This window comes from Rhea americana, unplaced genomic scaffold, assembly GCF_003343005.1.
Source record: "Rhea americana isolate MKP2758 unplaced genomic scaffold, rheAme1 scaffold_167, whole genome shotgun sequence".
In the NCBI taxonomy this organism is placed as follows: Eukaryota; Metazoa; Chordata; class Aves; order Rheiformes; family Rheidae; genus Rhea; species Rhea americana.
Genome location: NW_028185783.1, coordinates 1,541,266 through 1,559,923, shown reverse-complemented (window position 1 = coordinate 1,559,923; position 18,658 = coordinate 1,541,266). Strand labels below are relative to the sequence as shown.

Genomic DNA, 18,658 nt, shown 5'->3' with positions numbered 1-18,658 from the left:
TTGTACTTCCTCTGGCACTATCAATGAGAAAAATTCTTCCAACATCTCCCTGAAATTCTATCATGTCTTGCCTGAATGAAGTACAATTAAAGAAATTCTTTTTACTATATCTTTTACTTTAGCTATATCACTGTTATATTCAGAGGGCCTGATTCTTGTTTATTTAAGGGCTATTTACAGCTTTTCAGCAGAGAACTTACAGTGTGCTAAGAGCATATCTTCCATCGCAATGTGTAAATGTGCACAAAAATCAGCCCCACAGAATCTTCACGAGATAATAAAACAAAAATTCCCATGATAACAAAAATGTTTCTGCACATAACATTAAACTATTTTTATGTTTATATCAACAGCATTGCATAATCTCTCAAGACTTCTATTAGATGAGCCAATGCAATAGTATATGAGATATCAGCTTAAAAACAACTGTTTTATCTGCTTACAAAATCTTCTGATACTGTATCAGCTAAATTACTTTTGTTTATCTCCAAATTTTGCTTATTGGCTTTTTGATTCCTTTCTTTCAATTGATTTTAATTTAAGTGAATTAAATTAATTTTAGTGAAAAGATTAGTTAAAAAGTGAAAAATTTAGTTAAGATCTAAGTGCAAAGATTAGTTAAAAATAACTGCCATGTATTAAATACATATTAATTCAGAAAAAACTTAAACAGAAGAGCAGCTTCAGTGAGTCTTAAATTCTTAAAAGTTGTACTTAAAGTTAAACATAGACTTGTTTTGTTTTACAGAAGAGATCTGGACACAAGAATGCTTGTGAAAGTTTAAGAGTTTCCTGCATCAGTGTCTTAAACATGCGCCTAAATCCTATTTACCTTACAGAGAATCAGGCATATTGCATAAATGTATGTGTATGCTTAGGAACCTTATCAGGATGCTTCTCTGAACAAAAGCTGAAGAAGGCATGGGAATGTTTTGACATTTTCAGAAAAAAGGTCACTTAAGTAAAAAGGAATTCTACAGCAAATTATCCTAGCTGATAATGTAGCCTAGGGTATATTTATTAATAAAGAGCTATAAAAAGAAACATAGAAAGATGAATTTGGTTTGCAATAAGAACTTTGTCCTAGGCGCATTATATTTTACAGAGATACATTTAGGAAGGGATCAGGAACCTCCATTGCCGTCCTCCAGTCCAGAAATAGTTTTAACTCGGGGATAAACTGGAATTCTTTTCTAAGAGTCCTTCCCATTCTGTAGATATAGGGAAACTAATCATTTTTATTTAAAAGACTATTCTTTTTAAAGATTGAGTAGGTGACTTAGGGAGGGATAGATTCCTACTGACTTCTATAGTTACTGGATCATGTCTTAATAACTTGAGCCTACTAAGGAGTCAGTAGTATAATTTCCTCACATTATTATTATTATTATTATTAGAGCATCCACATGGGACTACTATGGGTCTGTGGATATTACTTAAGCCAGGTGAACAAAAACTTTCCACCAAAATAATACTGCAAAGATCACTCACTAAGATTTGCAAAGTTCTTGTTTTCTTGAAACACTGCTATTAAAACATTATACATATGTGTGTGTATATATGCCTATGTATATATATTCTCTTTCAGCTTTCTTTTTGTGTCACACAGATGTAAGCACCTTGGATGGATATAGGACATCTCAAACAATAGCAGAATGCAATGTTTCAAGTCTCTTTCAAATGATCCTTACAGAAAAATATGAATTAAAATGTTCTTTTAAAATGTTCTTAATATTAGGTCCCTTGTAAGGACTTTTCTCAGGCTGTGATGGTACATGTTCTGCAAAAGTTACTACTGCAAAACCAAAAGATAAAAACAAGATAGCTTTAGAAACAAAGCAGCCAAGGTCAGAAAATGAACAGGATGGCAGTTTAATCAAATATAATTGCTCTCTGTAAAGATTCACAGTGGAAATGTCATTCAGTAGCAAGTAGTGTGAAGACTTATATGGCTTGGTATGCTAAAAAGTAAGAGTTTAAGAGATTAGAGTAATAACTAATAGTAGTTGATACTATTGGAAATACTTGTACATGTGTAAACAATGTAGTTCTCCAGCCTGCAGTTGGGATGAAACCATGCTACACAGATAAATACCAGTGTAGGTGAATCTGCTTGTTACAGAGGCAGGTCTTAGTAGCTAACACTGTTCTATCGCACCAGAGGCAGACCCCTCAGGGGTCTCTGCACATGTTCCATCATCCGCTATGGAAAGGCTTCTGCTGTACTAATACTAATACTTCATGTATGTGTTCACGCATTTTAAAGCATTTCCCTTCGCCTGTAGTTCCCCCAGTGACTTCAAAGTGAGTGTACCATGTCGTGTCCACATTACTCCCTTTAAATAAGGATCAGAGCTTTAAACTAGTGTGTTTCTGTTCCATATGACACAGTCTGACTGGAATTTCTTTTCTAAGTAAAAATTCCAAAGCATGTTTTATTAGCCTCCTTTTAAAACATTTCCATTTTAAATGGCAACAAAAAGAAAACATTTATTGCTATAATACATAATAGCAAGTTGTTATTATTATTTTTTGTAAAGTATGGTTTAAAAATCCCAAGAACTTGTTTGGTGATTACAGAGACTTTAGCTGTGATTTTACAGTGTTTTAATCTATAAATACTCATTTTATGCACAAAGAAAATAAAGTTCAGGAAACAGTAGGCAGCAAACTCTGCTATATATAGCTGTGTATTAGTTACAATTAAAAGCCTTATTCAGAAGATGCTGAGCACACTCAACAAATTGACCCCAGTAACTGTTAGGAGATGGTCAGCAGCTTCTAAGATGGGACCCAAATGATGCATTTGAAGGAGTATGTGATAGCACTGACAATATTTTTGTAACATTTTATGGAGTCACTAAGAAAATATATTTTTAATAGTCATTGGTAAGCACCAGCTCACAACACTGCATGTGACTGCATCACTTGCACATTACATTTCCTGACACACTGCACATACAATATGTCTAGAATCCTCAGCACAGATAGAACTGAGACAGCTGTTACATAGCACACACTTACACTTTGCCACAGGGAAAATAATGTACTTTTAAGTAGCATTTTAAATAGTGAAGTTGCAATATTATTTCAGTGACTATATTTCTTATACAAAAGAAAAGTAGTCATTGACATACATCCTGAAATTTTAATACTGGCTTTCAGGTGTTAACAATCTAAAGTGCTTTCATGTTTCATACATTAAAAAAAATCAATTTATACAAAAAAATCAGAATATTTATAAAATTATTCTATACACTTGTGAGTGTATACCCTAGTGTGTATACCCTAGTCTGTTCCTGTTTCCTCGCCCAAGAAATTGGCATTGCCATCTCCAAAATCTCTCTTCTGAAACCAAGTCTGTGAGTTTGTTCCTTGAATATAAGCATCCAGAAAATAACAAATTCCAGGTATATCACTGGGAAAATTTGGTGGAAGTTCTTCTCTTGAGCGAGGTGTGAACACAAAGCCTGGATAGTCCTTTAGCAACCTGTAAGAAAAATGAAACATCTTGATGAAATATGAATCAATCACTAATTGTTACTACAAGTGCAGACTTTCAGTAATTCTTCAGATGTTCTTTATAAAACAGGGCAGAAGCTAATGTAATGCTTATATATTAACTGAAAAGGTTAAAAGAAAGCTAGTAGGTAACTTTGGTAACCCATAAACTCATGAACCAATGTAGACAAGAATATTATCTCTTTTTTGTTTTCTCAATGCTTTGAATGTAGGTGCTATGTTTGTTGTAAATATTTTCAAATATGATTTAGTATTGAAAGCCAGCTCAGATTATCACATGAACCTTGTGCCAGAATTAATGTTTCAGCTAGTGAAATATTGAAAGGCTTATTAACTAAACTATTCAGTTCCGCTTGCTAATTCTAATCATTTTACTATTTCACATTTAGGTCCACTAAACTCGGTGATCTACATCTGAAACATACATTGCCACTCTTCAGGAATAAATATTGATAGTTGGTACTTCAATTTCCAAACAATTACTGCAGTATATAGGAGTTGTGTAAGGTGCAGTAATATTATCAATATATGATTAGAATTAATATATGATTCAAAAAGAAAAAACACTAAGCACAAAATATGTTAACACATCATTCACTCAGGAAAAATACCTACAACGTTCGTAATAACAACAGTTTACCCTGCAAACTAATTGCATATTTTCTGGATACTCGAAGAACTAATTCTGTGTTTTTTTGAACAGTATGCTCACAGCAAGAATTCTTTTGAGATGAAATACACAGCTATGCAAAGACCTACGTATACCTTAGAATATAAGCAAGTCTCATGTTGATAAATTGTCTCATGGTTTTAAGAAAAGTCTATAGCCAGTATCATTCAAAACTGCTTTGCCATATGGACATGGAAAAAAAAAAAAAACAAAACAAAAAAAAAAAAAAAACCAAAAAACAGCATTGGCCATCACTGTTATCCTGACATACAAAAGCAATGGAGATGCTAAGGCTGTCTGTATTTCTTTGGAGTGCCTGATCCAAAAGCAGGTGACTTAATATGTGGTCTAGTGCCTTTGCTACATGTATCTGAATCACCTAATGAGATAGTGTGTGGCTTGGCACCCTGCAAGTCACATAGCACGTGCTGCGGATCATGTCAGAGGATCCTGTGCCAAATGGTCTGTCTGAGACTGGCTGCAGGCCGTTGCCACAAGGCAATATCAGATACGTGGCAGTGAGTATAAGCTAAGTAGGAACAGCTGACTATCCAGGCTACAGTGAGAGGAAGCAGAGCTTCCTTAAAAAGAAACAATTTCTTTCATTATTTCCAGTTATTTTACCTAGCCAGCATTATCACTTCCTATCAGTGGATTCACTCTGTACCATTCATTCTGATAAAACTTTGGCCACTCTGGAAGAAACAATAGTCTATACCAGTTCAGTGGCATAAAACTCAGACCTAGATCTGGAGCTCTGACATAGAATACTATTATCATCAAATTCAAAGCAGTTTCTTACTATTTCCTCTGGCAGCCATAAACCCTAGTACTTAGGCATAAACATATTACAAGGTAATTCATAAGTGCAAGACTTGTAAGTGCAATTAAACAGGTAATGCAAAGAGAGTATTAGGTTGGGAGGGTGAAGGAAAGAAGAGAGCATAGTTCTCTGTGCTGTATTCCCCATGGGAGAGCCTACTGCCTGTCTACATAATCACCTAATACCCATCATCAAAAAAATTCTGATCCGAGTGGATAAACAGTACAGCCTAGGTTCCCTATTACTGGGGATCTGAACTGGGATCAGTATAAACTGAAAACTAACACAGTTGATTCATTGCAACCTATTCATTCATCTTCCCTAAGCAAGGAAGAATGAAGATGCATAAGAAGATGCATAAGAAAAAAAAACACTCAGTTGTTATTTTCAAGGATAACTGTATAAGTTTGGCACCCGGTTCAAACAAAAAGGCACATAGTACAAAKCGGAGCCAACTATAAAAAAGCAGAAAAAGCAAGAGGTATACAGCTTCAGAGTAAGAAGCAAAATTCTCCTAAATCTTCAATCTGAAGAATATATATCAGCTCTTCTGCTTCAGCCTTTTTCTTACTGCTGCTGGCTGGTTTTTGACTAAAAATAACCATGGTGTGATCATGAACAGTCAGATAAAAAGAGAAAGGGGAAAATAAACAGAAATACTGTAGAGGATGGGGAAAAAGAACAGGAAGATAATGAAGATCTATTACATTAACTATTTCTGGTGGCTGTTTTACAGACGTATATTGTAAAGCACTATACCTGTAAGTGGTTGGACTGACATTTATTTTTCTTGGTATACTGCAAGATTCAAACTTATTGGCAAGGGTTACATTATTTCCAAAGAGGCAATAACGTGGCATTTTAACTCCAACAACTCCAGCAAAGACAGATCCAGAATGAAGGCCAATACGCATCTTTAAATAAAAGACAGAAGACAGTATTATTTGGTAAAATAAATAAAGCTGTTATAGTCTGTTGATTTATAAATTCTTCCTCTATTAAAAAAAAATCCTGAAGTGTTAATATAAATACAGTTAGAAGTCTCCTTAAAATATCTGTGTTTTCCAGTCATTGCTGCTCTAGCTTTACTTTGTACTTATAGTGGATTGTTTTTCATCTGACATAATTATGATAAAATTGGTCTCTGCGGCAGTAAATTGATCTAGAAACATCAGCAGAAGTCACTACAACACTTGGATTCTTTTCTAAAAGAAATTACACAGTACAATGTTAACCTGGTGACAGGGTTAATGAGCAATACTTGCTTTGTTCTTAAGGTCAGAAGATTAAGTCTTAGGGAACAGCAAGGAAAATACAAATATGCTGCAGTTCCAGTTGAACTCTATTGACAGTGTCTCACCTAGAGTAAATCCCAGGGTACAGAATTTAGATAATTAATCAACTGAAACATATTGATACATGTTTTTGCAGCTAGTACTCAGTTATGTGAGTTTTGCCTAGCTGGTGTTGCTTTCTATGTTCCTTCTTTTCAAAATGAATTTTTTCTTAAATGCATTATACAAACATAGACATGGTTTCTTCAGAGCAGCACTCTAACAATACAATGGCATGAAGATTGCTACTCTCTGTTCTATTCTCTATTACATATCCAGAGAATTCCGTATCTTTATGAATAATTGGTAATTTCTAATTTTGAGAAGAAAAGCAGAAGAGCCTGCAACAAAAGCAAAATCTACCCACACAGCAAAGACAGCAGATGGCTGAAATACGTACATCAATATAGAATTCTGATTTAAAGCAAGCAGTTTGCAGCCAGGCATCTTTCTTAGAAAATTCATATATAAAATGACAGTAGACTGTGTAACAGATTTGTTATTTTGTAAAATGGCCAAAGATTTCATGRAGAGATTAAAAATAGATTCATTTTTCTTTCAAGAAGCTTACACTAAGTGCTTATACAACAGAAATTATTTCCCATAACTTTTCAAATTACTTTTTAAATGCAGTAGCATTCCTCATTCAAAATTATAGAAGCAGAATTTGGGTGGAAATTATAAACCTGTTATAACATTGTCAAGATGTTTCCAGATTTTGTGAAATATAGAATGTTATTTATTTATAAGGCGGTAGTGCTGTTCTCAGTGATAGATGTCGAGCATGTAATCCTCTAAATAATGATTTTCTTGGTTATTGGTATGAGACACAGGAATATTCTATTATCTAAAATCAAAAAAGCCTGAAGGTTTTTAAAGGAATGAACAGGGAAATGTTAAAGGGAACAAATTAAAAACATGATGAACTGAGACTACTGTATACTAAATATAACTACATCCCCACTGCAAGACCTTTGAACTTAGATAGAAGGCCCACATCATTTGTCATGCACACAGATTTTTTTTTTCCAATGAAAGGTAAACTTATGTGTAAAATTCAGTACATGCTTCTGTCTTCATTAAAAGCAGGTCATAATATAACGACCAATGAATCTAACTCTAGCCTTGCCAGTGTTCAAGCTATCATTTTATGACAATAGTTTAAGCATCTGACTGTAAAACAAGAACAGCAGTAGAATAGCTTTACGATGTATGCGTTACTGCAATCAGACCGTGTCTTTGATGATCTGTATTTTTTTAAACCTGTTTTCCCACTGAACACTTTGATGTTCTCATTGGTTCTAATTTTGAGAGAGGATTAGTCTCCTAATAACAGGATATTCCATGCCACTGGCAAATTTATTGCTACTGAGGCAACAACAGCAGCATGTCAGTGTGCAGCTATTGATTTCACTGTGTTTAAGTCTTTTGGATTGATTTTCAGATCTCTGTTTCATTTTTACCTCTCCAAAAAACTCTCATTCATAGAAGTAACAAAGTCAGCCTCTCTAGCCACACACACTTGCCCCCCCAACATGTTTCAGGGCATTAATGAGACATATCCTTGATGACAAAAAAACCCCAAACCAACCAACCAATCCAAAATACCCACTTTTACCACAAAGTCATAAAAATACAGTAAAATGTATGACCTTGATAGGCTCGCCATGGGGAGACATCACCTCATCTGACAGTTCCATCATCTTCAGGGCCATCAAGGCTATTTGAACAGCATGGGTTTCACTTTCTTTGTGTAAACCTCCTGCCACACAGTAGGCATCTCCAATAGTCTCCACCTAAACAGGCATATTTGTTCCTTAGTGTTACATTGTTTGATATGTAGTAGAATAGTCTGTAGAAATTGCATCTTCATGTAGACTGAGTGCTATAGACTTGTCATGCTAAATTATATAAGTCCTAGACAAATCCTACATTATCATTCAAAAGGAAAAATTGCACACTGCTGGGCATGACACGAAAATTCTTTTCCTTGCTCATCTGCTGTCAGACGCCAGTAGCTAGTTTAATCACCTATTTACTGCAGAATCACAGCACTGTAATTGAAATGAATTTTGACCTATGAACTCTAACTTCTGATAGTTTTCTCACTTGGCTGCATACCTAGCTGTTTCTGTTGATATTTTTTGTTTTGTTTTGTAACTGATCTTAATACAGTTTTATTATAATGAATGTTAATGACAAAATACTTTTGGGGCTCCTATTATCCTCTGTCCATTTAGTCTCTATTTCCTTCCAGCCCCAGAACCCCAGAGAAATGCAATAAATTCTGTACCTTGTAGACATCTAGCTCTCCACACTGGTAATCAAAGCGAGTATAAAGCTCATTAAGCATGGTGATAACCTGCATAGGTGAACACTGAGAACAGATGGCAGTGAATCCAACAATGTCAGAGAAAAGCATTGTGACATTATTAAATTTCTTGGCTTGCACAACTTGTCCCTGCCACAGCTGCTGAGCAACCTCTCCAGGAAAAATAGAGAACAGGAGATCTACGGTCTTCTTCTTTTCCTCTTCAAGTGCTTGATGGGCCTGCTCAAGGGTTGCTTTTAGCTTTCCTAATCTCTTCTTCAGTCCATCTTGAGCTCTGGCTTGCTCTCCTATCAGGACAACATCTCTCAGTGCATTGTGAATTGGAATATCTGAGAGGTACAATCCACGTCCTGTAAAGTCTTCCAGTCTATCTACACAAGGAGATCCCAAGAACAAGATGGCACTGGATTCAAAAATATAGATCATTTGGCCTTTAAGATCCATAACCTGAAACAGTTAAAGAAACATGAATTCCTGCACAGTGTTCACAATTCTGGCAATGGTTTAGAAACAAGATTTAAAGGAAATAAGTTTTGCTGAAGCAGGGGAGAACTGGACAGGTCCTTAGTCATTTTAGTTTCATTTAGTTGCTTAAAAAGAAAATACATGGTTTAAGTCATAGCACTGTTAAATCTATCAGAAAAGTTAAATTTGTTTTACTTTAGATTTCACTTGAGGCTTCTGGTGCAAAAATTAAAACCATAGCTTAATGATAAACATCCAGTTATGTTTGGGTGTCAGTAAATACCAGTTTAAAATTAGAAAGAAAAGAAAAATCAAAAGAAGAATTTTGTGCATTTTATCTGTATTTATTGATTAGTAGCTTATGGATTAGTACTAACAACAGTAATGTTTGGTTCATGCACAACTTTTTCTTTGCAAGATAAAGTGAAAAAAATCTGCTTCCATTTTATTAGAGAATCTTTAGGAATCACTGCAATTTAAAATCAAAAGGCATAAATATATGGCAGAAATAAATATACCATTTTAATGATCTAAAAACCCCCAAAATATTTGTATGAAGTGCTGCTTTTAGCTGTCTTCTGTATTCACTCGTGTAATGAGCAAGGTGCTGTAGAGCAGTGTTTAACATTGCTGTGAAAGACCATTTTTTGAAGACAATCTCTGTTGTTTGCTAATAGACATTTGCATATATAACTACCTGCAAAAGCAAAGAAGGCTCTACCATCCTTGTAATCGTTAAGCTGTTGCATAACACAGAAGCGGAAGAGAGCTACTTAGAGAAGTAGCTAATCAGTGCTGCATTTTTTCCTATTTCATTAATAACCTGGTGAAACTTCTATTATTTTTCTTCATTAAAATTTTTGCAGTGTTGTATCTGAACTCTCAGTTCATTCTGCAGCGCCTCACATATATTTGATTTGAAATTCAGCTGAGGTCAGTGATGAATAAAAGCAGCTGTTGAATATTCAGTGCCCTGTATTGTCCCAAGTCATTTGCTGCAGACAATGTCTGCATGAATAATCCCATCAGCTGAAACTATGTGGGATTTTTGGTGATAGCATGAGTGAAGATATAAAGATATCAAAGATACCAAGATACCAAAGGCTGAACAAGCACAGGAAATATTTACTCCTTCCCCCAAATCCTAGAGCTTTTGTTTCTAGATGAGTTAAAGGCACTTTGGTAAAGCTTTTCCTGCCACTGACTCAATCTTGGAGACAATTTTGTTATCAAGAGCATGGCACGTCATTGGCTTTATCTCAGTTTGTTGACTTTATCTCAATATTTAAGTTATTGTTCTTAATAAAATCAAATTAACAGTCAAATTTTATTGAGCATAATTGAGAATAATTTTGACAGAATACTAGCTTCAGAATCTGAATTACATTTTGTTAGACTTAATTTAAGAGCTTTGATTAGTATAGTCCCTAGTCTTAGAGTCTTTGTAATAAATCATTATTGTTTAATTGCATTAGCTGTTGAAAGGTAGACAATGCAAAATTCACTATTATGCTACTTTTGTGATTATTTTAACTGCATTTTGCATATCCCAAAACAAGAGAACAAATAACTCACAGAGGTAATGGTTATGAAAAGTTGCTTACCGTAGATGATTTCGTATCAGTATTGTCCCATCTTCTCACTCGTACAGTAAACTGCATATTGAGCATTGTCATAATTCCACTAAAAGTGCAGCTTATTTTGGGGGTAAGAATTTCAAAATACTCTTCAAAATTAGGCTTTGCTTGAAATTCTCTCCTTGTCAAAAGTCTTCTTATCCCATTTCCAATTTGTAGAACAGACATATCCTTGTCAAACATAAAGTGAAATGGGAAAGTCTTACAGAACACAGAGGCAGGAATCACAAGGGAGGACTCTGGTTTACATGGAGATAAGGAAGGTTTTGCATTTTTAACATGAATAGAGTACAGCAAATAAGGCTGATTAACAAAGTCAGTGCAGTCATTATGGAAGCAAGGAGGCATGAGCATCACTTCTACTTCAGTTTCATACAAAATATGAGCTGCTGATTTAATAATGCCAGATAGGATAAGACTCGTGATTTTCTTAGGAAAAAAATAATACACATTTAAGTAGTCTTGGTCCTTCTCCAGGCATAATATAGAGGCTTCTTCAAGTCTGTCCTTTTTTCCTGCCTCTTGGCTATGGCCACTCTGCTTCAACAGAGTAGTAAAACTGTTCAAGAAGTCCTTAAGAGTTCCTCCAATAACCCCTAATATGTGTTCATCCTCTTCATAGCATATTTTGAATAACTCTTCACCAAGAGATTCCCTTAGACTGTCCACAGGAATACCTGCATGGAACCACATTTCAATCAGAACTATGCTCACAGCACTGAATCTCTGACCTTCCCCTACTTTTTCCATCCCAGACCAAACCAAATTAGCAATATCCTTCCGTGGTCCAATACCAGAGCCCTGAGGGCGAGCTTATTTAGGAGGTCAGCTGTGACCAATAAAGGCAAACTACCTGGTGCCTGGAAAACAGGGAGACTAGAGGTTGTAGTTTGGAAAGATCTAAGACTCGGTGTTCTTTGTCAAGATGTAAACTAAGCCGACTTCAGCTAAAATTGAAAGCAGATTTTGGCAAAGCATTTAACCCAGGACACTAAGCTTGAGATAAAGAAATAAGAATAAAAAGTAAAAAATAAAAAATAAGGATTAGAAGTAGGAGTAAAATAAGTCATTCAGTTCAGTGTTTCTGCACACATGCAGACGTAAGTACTATGGCTCATGCAGTGAATTAAATGACCCTAGGAACATTTTCAGGGCACTGAGGCCAACGGGCACAAAAATTTAACATCTTTGCTAACAAACTCTTCTAAATAGAATAGCTGCATGCAATCTGACTATTGGGAATGTCCTGACTCCCCAAACACTTCTTAGGAATCATTTGGGAAAGTGCTATCTGGCATGGACCAAATGTGTACTAAGAGCAGTTTAATAGTTTAAGAGTATAGAAGACCATGTTTCAGTTCCAGCAAATGTTAATTTAGTAGTATATATGAAGTTCAGGGGTTCCATATTGTAAGTTAAAGCAATTCTCTTCCCACAGATCAGAATAAGTTGGCATTCCTTCAGAAGATGTGGTGGATCAAGCAATTTTTTGTCAGTATAAATCTGTAACTTTTTACTGAATGTATATTACAACTCCCTCTAGATATTGGATCTTAGAGGTATATGAATCTATGATAGCTCAGGCTTTAAAAACTAGGCTCTTTAGCTCAAATTTTGACAGTCTGGCCTGTTAATTGCTGAGATCACAGATTAGCCTCCATGATGTCAGCCATCACTGTAGCCAGCGCATGAAGGAAATTATGTGTTAGAAACAAGACTTTTAATTACTAAACAAGCTTACATTACCTGCTGCAGTAGCATGATCACTGATTATTTTTTCAAAATCTTCTCTGTCCCCCGTGTTTCTGTAAAGATCAGAAAAATATAAATAAACCCCTCTGAAAATTAAGGCAAACATTTTAGTGAAACTAGTATGTAAGAGAAGTTACCTGTCCTGTCCTTACTGTGTCAAGACTGAGTTTTGCTGATGAAAAAGGCATTTTTTTATTAATACAAAATAAGGTTGTGATAAGGTATTAGATCACCCTGTGCATTTGTGATAAATTTCACCAATAATATCAGTAACAACTCTGCTTCAAAATTATCCATTCATTGATAGTAATACAGATTCCTCTGATAAAGGATTGTAGCCCTCTGAATTCTCTGATGTCAGTGAACCTCAACCTGAATGTCAGACCCAAAATGATAAGGAGATGTAGCTTAGATCAATCTGCATGTAAGTGATAAACCTTTGATATGTATTTTCTGAATGCCTTCACGCAAAATATCTTATATATATTTATATACAAGAGCAATACATGAGTTTAGATGTTTGCATTATTACCTCATCTAGAATAACATACTGATTTTCACACTAATACTCCGAGAAGCAATATAGAATTAAAGATACAGGAAATATTAATATCAATAACCTCTTCAGCAATTGTAGTATACTATCTGACTGGCTATCTTTGATTTAGTCAATATATGTAAAGTACTTTGAAAATATCAAATATGTACATGCTACATTATAATTATCTATGCTTACTGTGGCGTGTATTTTCCCACTTGATTATTGTTCTCCTCTTTTGAAAGAAGATTTAAACTAAGGTGCATTAAGTAAAGGGAGTCCTCAATATATAGTGTGATGCCAGGAGTTTCTCACTCTATACGAGGCTAAAATGATTAATTTGGGGTTAGTACTGACAAGTGTTGAAAATCAAGCCCAGAGTTCTTCAGAAACAGAGAACTGAAGCCAAAAGAGCCCAGTGAAAACAAGTACTACTCCAGGGTCTGTAAGTGTACGGCTGTTCATTGTATCAGAGAAAAAAATTTCTCTTTGCTACTGTATATATAAATACTAATCATCTACCTTTAAATGTCTTTTCTGAGTATCTTAAAATACTGGGCTATATTCATGTTCTTTTATTTACTGTTAGAGGGCCATCAGACTGTTGTGAAATAAGAGAACTCTATCCACCTTTCCCTCCCATGTCTGAGTAGTTTCTAAGTTCCTCCAGAACATTTCCCATTCTAGATAAGGAAAGTCCTTGGCTTTGTCCCTGCACAAGTGCAGCATTAAATCAACTTTGTCAATAATTTAAATATTTGTGAATATTTTAAAATACACTAAATTGTAATTAATTTTCATGACATGAAGTGTCACACACCAGATTAACAAGGTAATTTAAAACAGATGCCAGAAGTCCTGCTTCCCAGTCACCACCCCAGTCCTTAATAAACTCTCTGCAAAATATTTTTGCTTGGAGGTTTAGTCGCAAATCCATTACACATACTTAATACTTACCTGCTTTCTTTTATTCTGTATTTTGCTAATGTTCTCTGAAGTGCAAGATTTAGTCTTTCAAACTGAGGAAGAAAGAAAGGTATGTTGATTAAAATGTCACTGCTGAAAATCTACTCACGAGAGTAATATTTTTATGCAGAGAGTAATTAATTTGCTTTATTTATTTATACTAACATTTTTTTTCAAGATAGCGTAGATGTTAAAAAGGCATACCATTTCTATATTTGTGGTTTGGTTTTGCTGATGTCTTCAGCTCCAGTACCACTAAAAATAACCGCTCTTAGCTGATGTGCCACTCTGGTTGTGCATTTGTGCATTTTAAGTATAGTGATATGCTTTACCTCCAAGTTCAGATGACAATAAAGACAGTGTTGCTAAAAAGCAAATTAATCACTGCAACTTTACAATATCACAAAGCACAAATTAAAAAAAATTACCCTGCAAAACCTACTATGAGAAATACAAATGTCCAGTGTAAAAAGAATATGTTTTCAGTTTAAAATATATTCATCTAAAAAGCCTAGTTATATTCTAAATTATACCCACAGCAACACATAATAAAAAGTGGCTCCCCTAATTACTAACTTTTCTTGGAATATTCAGAATGAAAATATTTTTCAGGGCAATTTTAGAAAGTGTCAAGATAGAAACTGGAAAAGTTAACAAATATAGTTTCAAAGTAGCTATAAAAGATCAAGACAGCATTCTGTGCTTCAGATCACCGCCTTTTCAAGACTATAACATTTCAAGACAATGTTTGAACCACTTATTTTACATTTGTATAAAGAGTTTGGGTTATATACTCTGCAAACCCAAATATCCTCCAGATGAAAACCTACTCACAGTTTGTCTTTTGCTTGTTATGTTTCCAAAAGGAAGGTTTCCACACCAGAAGAAATTATCATATGAAAGAAAGGTGATATATTCTGGAGTCTTCTTCCAAACAAAATCTAAATTGAGCAACTGTTCTACCACATATGTAAACACAATGTAAATCACATCTGTGTATAAACAGGTGCAATAATAATTGCAATAATAATAATAACAACAATTGCAATAAGTGCAATGTCATCCAAATCATTACCTATCTTAAAGCAGTGTTCTCTGTATTTCTGGAAATCCCCCAAAGACGCAAATAAAATAATCACATATATGACATTTCATCTTAAATTTGGTCAAAATTTATTCTGGGTTACACTATATCCTGGACTTCCGTGCACAACTCATTAATATCATGAGGAGTTCATGAATCAATTGTGGTCTTGATATGATTTCTTGTTCAGGAGTATCAGACTGGAAAGAAGGTGATGCTAGTCCCTCTTGATAAGTAGGGCACCACAAAATATCTAGGCAATGAGAAATATGCTTTTAACAAATTAAATCCTTCTATGAAGGATGATGATTCAGTCAAGATGCTTAGGTCTTGATCCCTAGACAGACAGCATGAGAATGGATTGCTATATTTGGATAAAGCTTCAGTAGATATGACTTCAATAACCACAAGTAGCTGTGACAATATTTATGCACTATGTCTGTTTTTAGTGGAGTTGAACAGGGACATAAGAATCCCTTTGTGAAACTGCTGTAGACCTTTATCATTTTACTTAAAATATATTTATTATTTCAGTGTTTCAGTATTACTATTATATTTCCTATTTGCACAGCTATTCTGTTCAGGCTGTACAGGGTAGAGAGTAAGAAATGGCTCCTGCTGTGTGGAAACTGGAACCTAGGTGTTAAGTTCTGTAATCCTCACTCATTTAAGTCTATTAGCTTCACTAAATTTCACTCAAGAGGGAAGTCCTGTTGAACTATTTGCCTGAATAAATGTTTTGTATTTTCTTCTGCATTAAACAAGCAATGAAGTTTTAAAAAATAATATATCAGAAATTTGTATTGTAGCAGATGAAAACAGCTATGTTAATTTTTTTGTGATAAGAGCTGTTTTTCTCAGCAGTATGGATTCAGGTAGGAGAATGTAAGTTAAGTAATTAGGTAACAAGGTGGTGTTTCTCTCACTGTATCTATACATTAAAAAATGCTACAGAAATGTGTGTTTTTAAAGAAGTAATTAAGATGATCAGAGAAAGGTTGCAAATACAATATAAAAATATAGGGAAACAATGATTGGGATGGTGTGAGAGTGGACAAAATTTGTGATAAATTTTTATCCGGAAAAAATGGAAAAGGATGAAATGAGGGTTTAATCTATGGAGAGCTGTATAAGGACACAAACTTTGAAGCCAAAATAACTTTGAAAAGGCTTACACCTAAAGGCTTGTACAAAACGTATTTTAAATATTTACACTGAAATGCTAGTAAAAAATTATTATGAGTATCTGTTTACCTCAGGAAAGATTAGCTTGCAGATGCTTTCTGTTAATGTATGCAGATACACTCTACTTCTGCTCGTTTTCCTTTGTGGAAGGTTTCCGTGAGCATCTTGTTCATGGACTTCTTTGCAGATGGGCTGAGCTGCTTTGGCGCTGTTTTCTGTGCAGTCCTTCTCGTGTTCATCAGTAATGTGACTTTGAGTCAGTAAGGAGAAAGGACATTCCCCTGTGATCTTCAAGTCTTTCAGTTTTGTACAGAACATATTGTACAAAGTCTCTCTTTTGAGATTAAGAGTACTTGACTTTGTGTTAAGTATTTCTCTTCTGTTTACTAACAAGAGCAGAAGCAACCAGAATWGTAGATAAGGCAACCACTCTTCAAGATTATTGGTAGTTATAAATCAACACAGGAACAAATACCTGCCCCTACAAAACAAAAGGAAAGAAAAAAAAATAAAGAATGGGGGGAAAAAAGTTTCCTCTTTTAAATTCCTGTGATGTGCCAGTTTTACCATGCCTGCATTAAAGTAATGGCTCTTCTAGGACATTACTCTGGAAAGCACTTAGGCTCATATAGCATTTTAAGCATGTAATAATCCCTATTGACTTCAGTGATTCAAATAGTTAAGGTTGTGTGCATGGTTAAGCGCTTGGCTGAATTGGGGCTCTAATGATTTAAGGCAGAAGAGTTATTTTATCTACTTATATCTTTGATCACATTGATGGATGAGGTTTCTGAAAGAGTAGAGAACAGACTGGTAATTCTAGCCAGAAAACATTTTAATTCTTCCTAAGCAACTATTAAAACCACTTGATATGGCACAAAGAAACTGTTTTGTTATGGACACTTAGATCTCCAATTATTTGAGGCCCAAGGTATAATTTCTATTACAGAGAAATGTATAATTAAAGTTAGAGACTCTGAAGTCTTTAAAATTAAAGACTTGTACTTCTGGAACTGCTGACTATCCAAGACAGGGATTCATCCAGACCCTCATAAAAGTCACTGACTGGTAGTGGCTAATACTATGGGAATTTGATCACGTAACTGGTGCAGTTGCTTGGAAATACCAAGGGATTCTATGCTTTACTGATGTCTTTCAGATAGCACATTGAAAACACAGTTGAACTTTGCATTTTAATAATTGCTCCGTTTGTTACATTTATTTCAGCGAGACTTAATCTGAAAAGACTCTTTGCTTGAAGATTTTATTTTCTGTTGACTATCTCTTTGAATCAGATCCCCTCATATAACACTCTGACAACGTAATCCTTGAGAGCCCTTGGTGAGTCTGCCACTGAAGTGTTACATTTGTGTCTCTGGAGATACAGTRCAAGTATTTCTTTCAGAGGCACTGTGGCTTTAACCTGCCTGTTCACTATACTGCTTACTCCTGCCCCTGAGACACCCAAAGGGCTTCTAGGGTCACATAGCCACTGGACCAGGGTTAAAAACAACCAATTCCATGATGCAGATACTGCTGTTTCTCAAGCAGCTGTAATGGCACAGCAGAGGAGTGCTACAGAGTGGCACAAGTGGCACAGATAAGAGGAGGAACAGGCAGAAGCCACTTAGACCTGCTGCTGAAAAAATGTTTGACAGAAAAGGCCCTTGTAAAATATGCTGATGTTGTCAAGCTAGCTCCTAGGGGACATCTATGAAAATTATTAAAGTATTAATTTACAAAACAATAAACACAATACTAATRACAAGGGAGTAAAGAATGTTTAAATAATCTTCTATATTTCTGATTTTAGTTTTATACAGGAAACACTCATTTGTTTCTACTGCATGTATATCAGAAATACCTTACTTTTTACTATTGCATGCATAGCAAATGAGGCAGTGAAGAATTTCAAGCAAGAACTGCATTTATTTTGTATATATTAATAATATATTTATATATTGTTTTTCTTATAGTGTAAGTATTGTTATGTCTACATAAAAACTTTTCTTCAGGAGTCATTACAAAACCTCAAAATACTTCAGTTAAAAAAAAAAGCAGAAAAAAACCCCAGAGATCTACCTTTTCTGTACTTAGTTGGATTGATCTGTGTACTAAATAAACTGTTAATAATAACATAAATATGTACACGAACCATTGTTGAGAAATAGAACATTCTAAGGCCTTGATGGGTCATATTTTTAAACTTATATGCTTTGCTGAAATGTGGCCTTAAATTTCAAGACAAAGGTCTAATTTATCAAATGCCACCACTAAAACTTTTTTTTCAAATCAAGTCTGCTAGAATTCCAGGGGGAAAAGAAAACTTTCTGAAAGATGTTTTTGAGAA

General features: G+C 34.8%; 1 protein-coding gene and 1 long non-coding RNA gene across 4 annotated transcripts in view; one reads left to right on the top strand and one right to left on the bottom strand.

Annotated features, from left to right (window-relative positions):
- Nucleotides 1-18,658, top strand: part of LOC146598274 (uncharacterized) — a 140,156-nt gene that overhangs the window by 5,183 nt on the left and 116,315 nt on the right. The gene's annotated exons all lie outside the window — the stretch shown is intronic.
- On the bottom strand, nucleotides 2,591-16,784 carry GUCY1A1 (guanylate cyclase 1 soluble subunit alpha 1). The gene is made up of 8 exons (XM_085300659.1): nucleotides 16,378-16,784; nucleotides 14,031-14,092; nucleotides 12,530-12,588; nucleotides 10,751-11,460; nucleotides 8,643-9,128; nucleotides 8,002-8,145; nucleotides 5,775-5,929; nucleotides 2,591-3,490 (listed from the first exon to the last, which is right to left on the bottom strand). The coding sequence occupies exons 1-8, from the start codon at nucleotides 16,624-16,626 to the stop codon at nucleotides 3,289-3,291; spliced, it is 2,067 nt and encodes a 688-aa protein (XP_085156785.1). The 5' UTR covers nucleotides 16,627-16,784; the 3' UTR covers nucleotides 2,591-3,288.

Excerpts from the sequence above, each read along its gene's own strand:
- GUCY1A1 (XM_085300659.1), bottom strand. The coding sequence starts at position 16,626 with ATGTTCTGTACAAAACTGAAAGACTTGAAGATCACAGGGGAATGTCCT. Across the intron at positions 9,129-10,750 it reads CTGATACGAAATCATCTACG|GTTATGGATCTTAAAGGCCA; the intron begins GTAAGCAACTTT and ends TAACTGTTTCAG. Across the intron at positions 8,146-8,642 it reads GAGAGCTAGATGTCTACAAG|GTGGAGACTATTGGAGATGC; the intron begins GTACAGAATTTA and ends ATGCCTGTTTAG.